This window comes from Morone saxatilis, unplaced genomic scaffold (genome assembly GCF_004916995.1).
Source record: "Morone saxatilis isolate NCDOM2014 unplaced genomic scaffold, NCSU_SB_2.0 Contig12, whole genome shotgun sequence".
Classification (NCBI taxonomy): domain Eukaryota; kingdom Metazoa; phylum Chordata; class Actinopteri; family Moronidae; genus Morone; species Morone saxatilis.
The window spans coordinates 22,243,466-22,251,420 of record NW_023339674.1 but is presented as its reverse complement, the minus strand read 5'-3'; the positions used below and the strand labels follow the sequence as shown (position 1 = coordinate 22,251,420).

General features: G+C 41.7%; 2 protein-coding genes across 2 annotated transcripts in view; both read left to right on the top strand.

Moving 5' to 3' along the window:
• The first annotated feature begins 1,672 nt into the window (after positions 1 to 1,672).
• rp2 (RP2 activator of ARL3 GTPase) lies at positions 1,673 to 6,745 on the top strand. The gene is made up of 5 exons (XM_035654114.1): positions 1,673 to 1,952; positions 2,946 to 3,614; positions 4,394 to 4,508; positions 5,298 to 5,383; positions 5,482 to 6,745. The coding sequence occupies exons 1-5, from the start codon at positions 1,788 to 1,790 to the stop codon at positions 5,563 to 5,565; spliced, it is 1,119 nt and encodes a 372-aa protein (XP_035510007.1). The 5' UTR covers positions 1,673 to 1,787; the 3' UTR covers positions 5,566 to 6,745.
• A 612-nt stretch (positions 6,746 to 7,357) lies between these two features.
• The window catches only part of jade3 (jade family PHD finger 3), a 9,188-nt gene continuing 8,590 nt past the window's right edge, over positions 7,358 to 7,955 (top strand). The window contains exon 1 of the mRNA XM_035653967.1: positions 7,358 to 7,581. The gene's annotated coding sequence lies outside the window, so the exon portion shown is untranslated. The remainder of the gene's footprint in view (positions 7,582 to 7,955) is intronic.

Here is a 7,955-nt window from a genome sequence, read left to right as displayed (position 1 = left end):
AAAGTGCTGTAGTGGTGCAGCGCTACGCTATAAGGCCATATGTCAGCTTGTTGCGCTGCTCCTAAGTGACCCAAAAAATACCGGTTTGATAAATTTAGTTTATACTGTACTCACATTGTGTATATCTTGAATAAAGTTGTATTTATTAATGACTGACTTCATTATAGAGCTTGGAGGTGATTGGATTCATAGTGATAATGGGAGGGTGTGTGTGTGTGTGTGTGTGTGAGCCCAACAGCCCCGGGGCCAACTAACAGGTTAATCCAGCCATCCCTTGCGCTCTCATGAGCTATAACAGAGATATTGCTTTCACACTGATATATGGACTGCTCCACGGCCATATATTTTCCCAGTGAGGTCCACTGCAGTCATAGCTGCTGCACCTGTGAGAAAGAAAACACTGTGGCTGTGAAAAGAATGTGAATATCTTGAAATGAATTTAAAACAGATACAATAGTAGCGCCTAAAAAATACATTTAATTTGGAAGCTAATCAGTGCACCACATGCATCAGGTGCTGTTTTAGCATAGCATTTGTCTGCACTGTTACTGGCAAAACCAGCTGTTGTTAGGGGTAAAGGAAGTCTTGTGGTGTATTTTGCTTTCTCACCCATTAGTAACTCTTATGTGTGACACTGTAGGAAATTTCAAAGCCCACTCTGATGCTCTATTAACAGAGCCTTTACCATACACCGACTACTGCAGAGGTACTTTGTATTTGAACAGTATATCAGTCACTCAATGGTCATGCGGTTTCACAGAATAGAAAGGGGATGTACAGAGAGGTAAGGCTTCAGAGCATCTCTCACAACGGGCATGATACGGGGATTACCTATTATTAGAGTGGCCTAGTGGCTTAAGTTGCAAGCTAATCTGATGTCTGGTTGGACATGGTTACATGTTGGTGTCGGTTGTGCATGATTGTGTTCTTTTTACAGCTCACACTTCATACACTGCAAATACATACACAAACCTGGCTGGTGTGTAGAAAACGCACTTGTGCATTATTTTGCGTGATTTGATTCTGGACTCCTTTCACTCGTTTTATTTCATCGCATGATATTGTTATTTTATAGACGTTTTTTTTTATAAGAGCTAGTCATTGTATATAAGCAGCGTTTTGTGGTAAAGACAACACCCGGAGAGGTGTGCCCGATGTGGATATGACGGTGCGTTCAGGTAGTGTGGTAAAGTCAAAGGTTTTTGATTTTACCTGGGTGTACCTCACTGACCAAGTGACCATTGATGAAAGTGGCGAGGTCAATCTAATTTGAGAGTATTCATGATTTGCGACGTGTAACTGTATTTTGCCACAGAGAACGAATTAATTTAATCATGTATGAAACACTATATTGTATTATCTATTTCAGAATAGCAGCGATTATGTGTTTATATACGCTATACAAACGTGGCGTACTAAATTAAACTTGGAAATAATATTTTGTACGTCTGTGAAATTGGATTTTATGTACATTAACACGCATTATGTTACGTTATAAATATAATCTGGTTACGGAAGTCTCTTTTATAATTGTACATCGAACGCCTCATGAGTGCACACCTCCTCCACATGATCCCGTAACTCTATCCAGGCCTGTGATTGGCTGTTGTAACGACTACCACGGTACCGATTGGTTGCGAAACGCAGCTGGGAAACAGGAAGCTATAAAAAAAAAAAAAAATCTTGTCAACTAAAGTGGACGTAAGCGTCTGCCTCACATTTTCTCGTGTTCTTCAGACTAACTAACCAACTAATTGGTCGTATCTAGCCGCGACTGAGAGACCAAAATGGGCTGCTTCTTCTCGAAAAAATCCAAAAGAAAGTCCTCCGAAAAAGAGGATCTTACGCCGACAACGACGACTGTCGAAACTACGACGACAAGCAACGCGGTTCCCCTTGGCAACAACACCGACGAGCCACCGAAGCAGTACAGCTGGGATAAGAGAGAAAAGGTACCGCAGGGGACTCGTGAAGTGACACAATAAAATAAACTCCTACCTGGTGGCAAGTGGAGCTCTTAACTGGCGACACCTGACTGATAAACGTGTTTTATTTGTATTTTCGCTAACGTTACTGTCTCCAAGAGGTGCAGCGAGCTATACTGACACCCTTTGATTTAATGACTGAAGATGTAGCTGAGGTTTGTGTAACATGAACGTAAATGTGTAGCTGCCCTCTTCGACGTGTCTGTCTGTGACTGTCTGTGTGTGTGAGTGACCCTGTTGCACCAACCAGTCACGTTACCTTATGTGGATATTTGTATTTCTAACCTGGTTTCCTGAGTGCTACAGCTGCACAGCCAGGTCCACCTGCACTGTTTACTAACTTAGCTGGGATTCATTGCGCAGCAGCCATTTATCCTGTAACACAGTCGAGAAATATTCAGCTTTCCACGTTACCTGTTACCTAAGGACCCAGGATGCACGCAGGGCTCTTTATACGTTGAAACCAGCGGAGTTTGAGGTTCACCGCCTCGTCCTCTCTTTCTCTCGGTCACTAAATGTGTCCGGCGTTATCTCATTATAGGATTACAACACCGTGTAGTTCACTGTTACACGACTGACCGCCTTTAACTTGTGCAGACATTACAGGCGTTAACCAAGCGGTGGTTCAACTTCCGTTTTGACTCATGGGATGTTTCACTAAAATTAGTAGACCAAAAAACACACAAAAACACGCAGTATCCGGTTGTGGAGTCTGAAAGTACCCACCTAAAAGTAAACTAGTTATACATTTCCTTCACGCACGCAAAACTAATGTTAGTGAGACATTAAATATAGATACCATTGTATACTTGGTATGAGCATGTCTAAAAGGTGGATCTCTGATGCTCTACACCAAAGTGCGGCTCTTACAGTGAGATACTAGTGGGGTTTATAAGAAGTAGTTTGGTGCGTCTCTAAATGTGTTCAAACACTCATCCGGTCACCTTTCTCTTCGCACAGGTTGATCCGAAAGACTACATGCTGACCGGGCTCAGAGACGTCACGGTGGGCCGCCTGTCTGGCAAACTGAACGGGCAACAGTTTGTCATCCAAGAGTGTGAGAACTGCAACATCTACGTGTTTGACCACTCTGCGACCATCACCATCGACGACTGCGTCAACTGCCGCGTTGTCCTCGGGCCTGTCAAGGGCAGTGTGTTTTTCAGAGACTGTAAAGACATCAAGTGCGTGGTGGCCTGTCAGCAGTTTCGCACACGGGACTGTAAAAAGATGGATGTGTTCTTGTGCTGCGCCACTCAGCCCATCATCGAGTCCTCTACGGGTATGAAGTTTGGCTGCTTTCAGTACTACTACCCCGAGCTGGCGTTTCACTTCAAGGACGCCGGGCTCAGCATCTTCAACAACAACTGGAGCAACATCCATGACTTCACACCCGTGTCTGGAGAGAACAACTGGAGCTTGTTGCCAGAGGCTTCAGCGGTCCTGGATTTTGTACCGGCTCCAGACTCAGAGTCTGAATTCAAGTCTGTTCGAGTCTCCTGTGACCCTTCACGCAGCATTGTGCCTTTGACAAAGGGAGGGAGACGCAAGGACAGTGAAGAGTCCTGCCTCTTTGTTTTCTTCGCTGGAGAGTACACCACTGCAAACGCCCGCAAAATGATTGATGAGGTGAGGGGAATTAAACGGACGGCAGCATGAGGTCACTTAGTTTAAAAAGTATTTTTATGATGGAAAGAGGGTGGTGGTAATGATGTGTCTTATCTTATTCATTGATCATACACTGCTCAGTTTGGGTGCAGTCGGTTTGCTTTAAAAGGATGCAGAATTAGTCGCAAGAAAAAGCAAACCCAGTGTTAACTCTCACTGCCTGCCCCATTTTATAGAAGGAACACTAATTAAAGTTAAACATTGAGGAACTCAAGCTTTAGCTTCACATTCGTTGCAGTAATGTGAAGCTGGTTATCAGCCAAATGAGCTGAGCTGCAGCGGGACGGAAGCTTATACTCTATTACCATTATTTCTTCTGAATATATAACTTGGAGTTTACAATGTTGACTTCTCCCTCTGAGGCTGTTCCACCTCTAGTGATAGTGCTTTATGGGATTCTTACATATTACTTAATTGTTACATAAACACATTTTAAATCTTTTTATATGCTTAGTGTTCCTATTTCAGTTTTTTGTTTTACGCTCTTTGTTTAGCTGACTTTGAACTTTAAGACTGATGTATCTGAAATGTTTTGCTACTTAAGCATTCCAGTTGTGTTTGTGTTGTTGCCAGTATATGTATGACTCTGTCACATAAGCATGAGACCAGATGTTGTTGTAAGACTTTACTCTTTACAGTTTATCTGTGGGTGTGTTTGTTTGTGTGTGTGGAGGATTTGTTAAGTAGTTTGTGGTTTGCTGCAAATTTATTGTGTAACTTTTTCCATCTCATTTTCACAGGCAACAGCTAAAGGTTTCGTGCTGATCCAGACTAAGGAAGTGTCGATGCGACCTGAAGACGTGAAGAGAGTGTTTCAGAACAGTGCAGAGGAACTCGTGGAGTGGATCACCAAAGGTAGTTTCTCTTTTTTGCTTTGTTGTTCCGGCTCCAAAGTATTTCTAAAATATCAGCCGCTCAGGAACTCAGCGAGGTTTGTTAGATCTTATCTGACAAACCTATAGTTACATATTTGCATTTGCAGTAATGAGAGTATCAGGTTGTGTTGTAGATACTATAGCAGAGCAGAGTGAAACAAGCGCTGTGTGTTTTAAAACAAGGGTCTGTTTGTAGTGTTTTCTAGCGTTCATATCAAAAACTCAGCTCTGTTTCTTTTGGATTCCTTCTTCCACACAAATGCTTGAAAGCAACTTTACTCCCTCTCAGACTTCATGCTGTTTTTCAGAAGCTAAAAAATGACTTGGTCAACATATTAATATGATTTTATTATGACAACATTGCTGACTGCTGGTTCTCCAGAGCCAAACTGAAACCCAGAAATCAACTGAATCAGCACTCAGACTTGGTTGTCAATATCGGAGTGTGTCACAATCTTTTTCAGTAGAAAGCACTTACTGTTTTATAACCAAATTGCGTAAGAACATTTTGCATTGAAGGAAACCTGTATTTAGCTGTTGTATGTTGGAAATTACCAATGTAGTTTGGACTGTTATGATACCGATGCCAGTATTGTAAACTCCTCCGACGCTGCCTACAATGGTGTTTGTCTGTGCCCCCCAGTCCAATGTTGTATGTAATTTATTAGCCCTGAAATTGGACCTGCTGTTTGGTAATGGTGTCGGGACATCTCTAGTTTGGACTGCTGTTGTACTGTAGGATTGTGACTTTCATGTGTTACTCCTAAAGGACCTGTCATTGCCCTCGAGCTGAACGGTGACGGAGTCGTGGAAGCCTGCAAGAACATCGCTAATGAAGTGTTCAGTGGGACCAAGGTAATTTCACTGTAGTTGTGGCCTTTTCTAGTTCGATACAGATCAGTTCTCTATTTCAAGCAAAACATTAAATATTTTTGTTTTTTTTTATTCAACAGATTTTTGTCTCTGATAACAAGAATACATCCTCTCGAGACGTGGACAGCTTCTTCAACTTTGCTGACATGCAGATGGGATTGTGAATGAGTATGAAGTGCTTGTCAGACATGGAATCTGATTTCCTTAATTCCCCGCTGTACAGCTCAGTTTGAATATGAGTAGCGTTTGATTATTTGCCTGTTTTCATTCTCAAAAACTAGGTAGGACACAAAACTATTAAGGACTGTATTTGATAAGGCCTTGGATTCAACAATTTATCAACCATGCAGTCTGCAGACTAAAATCCAAACACATTCGCTGTAAATCACTTAACATCCACTAGTTGCTAAGAGTGCTGTGAATATTTATATTTCTATGAATGTATTTGTAAATTCTGTTGCTTTCATCAATTGTGAATGTAGCTCTTTGCTGTCAGTGTATTTCATTTTTATTTAAAGATTTGTTTTTCTTTTCCGTCTGAAACCGTCGTTGCAGTGAAAAAACCATGAGCACAAGAATGCCTGAGGGAGAATATTTTATATATATATATAAATCATATTTTTATTTCTTATGAAGATTTATTTGTGTATGTGGTTTAGATAATGGACTTGTTTAAAACTTGTATATTTGAGAAATGCTGTGTAGACCATAACTACATCTTTATTGATATCTGTTAGGCCAAAGTTCATTTGTGAAAGTGTATTTTGCTGTTAATCCAGATTAACTGATCTGTTTACATTAAGTAGTGTAAACACTTGCTGGGTTTTAGATGTAGGCAACTCGTGTGATCATTTTTTTAAATTTGTAATATTTGTTTTATACTCTAATGAATGTTTTTGTATAGACAAATTCATGTTCTTTATTGTAATTTTTTAGTAAAAGTTTCATTACACGTGACTTAATTTTGTTATGAGGCTTTTCACAAGCGAGATGACTGAAACAAAGCAGTGTGTTACTGTGATCTAGGTTATATGGTGACAGACGTGAGCCAGTGCAGGTAACAACAGTCTATAATCACAATATCATTATAATCCGTCCTCCTGAGTAAGTGTACTTTTAGTTCTGCTCACTATCATCAGCGCAAAGCCACTTGGTTGACATTTACAAAAGAAAAAGACAACGAACATTCTGTTTGTAACCTGATAATAGCGTCCTTTTTAAAAAAAAATAAAGAACTTCTAAGTTTTATTTGAGCAGTTTAACATTTGTGAACTAGTTGTAAATGTAAATACTCATTTCTGCCTGTGTGTATTTTGTCTTAAGCTGCTAAAAGGTTATGAATATCACCATCCAATTAGTTGTGGATTTATTATTCCAGTGATTGCCTGAAGCATGGGTTCAAGTCTTCCTCTGTGCCAGTTTGCAGCTTTCACTTCAGCTATTTGACTTCCACACAGCATTTTCATCATTTGACTCACTATTGATTGTTCCTGTCAATGGCTATCAGCTTGACCTCACCCAGTCTGTGTTGGGGCCCGTCCTTTATACATTTATCAGTGATGACATGAGACACATTACAGATTTAGTTAAAGTTAAATATAGCCTGATATATCAAACTGGTTTGTACAGTTGCCTTTGAGTCAAAAAAATCCATAGGGAATTGTGATGTACTTTTGTATTTGTAAACCTTTTGTACTTGAGCATCCAGTTTTTGTAGAACAATTTGTCTTTATGAATGCACATTTGTCTGTAATTTGTTGTTTCTACTCTTGAACGACACCTGTCTTTATAACGATGGCAGAGTCCCATTAAAGCTGTAGAATATCTGACGGCACACTGGTAGCTGGCTGGTTATTTAATATCAATGCGTAATCATTATTGAGGACTGTGTTGTGGCGTATGAATGGAGGTCAACGCCAGGAGGCAAATCGAGCGCACCGAGGCTGGAGGGAAAGCGGCGGGGTTTAGGACCCGGCGGGACGCGCGGTACAATAGAGCTGTTGTGCCGTCCGTGGTGGTGGACAGATTGCAACCCTGGAGATTCCCACTGGTGGGATACAGAAAAAAAACTCCATTTAATCTACAGCGAGAACCGGAGCCTCTGTTTTTATCGGTGTGTGCTGGAAGTTTGGTGTGGACGGAGAAGTGGAGTGAAGCGGGAAGCCGAGCGCCGAGCGGAGGTAAGAGGGGAGGAATGTGAACAATATGCTCGTGTGTTCAGTGGGGCTCGGTGTGCCAGGATTTGCCCTGGATGTGCTATCCAGGCCACGGGGCCTGCTCCTTCTCTGCCTCTACAGGACTCTTTCTGCTCCTTTACCACGTTCATGTTGGCGACTGTCGGGCAGCCGTGTGTGTGACTCCTCGCTGCCCCCGGCAGTGAACAGTAAACCCAGTTCAGCGGTGTGAATAGTCGTCTTAATGGCTCTAGGAAGTGACATCTTTGTACGATGGTGGCGCCCATGTTTGATTTCTCCACAGCCTGCAGTGCAGCCCGCTACAGGCCTGTGTGTGTGTGTGTGTGTGTGTGTGTGTGTTTGTGTGTTTGGCGCCAACC

What these genes read in the sequence shown, in the direction of transcription:
- rp2 (XM_035654114.1), top strand. Translation starts at nt 1,788, where the DNA reads ATGGGCTGCTTCTTCTCGAAAAAATCCAAAAGAAAGTCCTCCGAAAAA. An exon ending in CCCGCAAAATGATTGATGAG is followed by an intron (nt 3,615 to 4,393) that starts GTGAGGGGAATT and finishes TCATTTTCACAG; the next exon opens with GCAACAGCTAAAGGTTTCGT. An exon ending in CGTGGAGTGGATCACCAAAG is followed by an intron (nt 4,509 to 5,297) that starts GTAGTTTCTCTT and finishes TTACTCCTAAAG; the next exon opens with GACCTGTCATTGCCCTCGAG.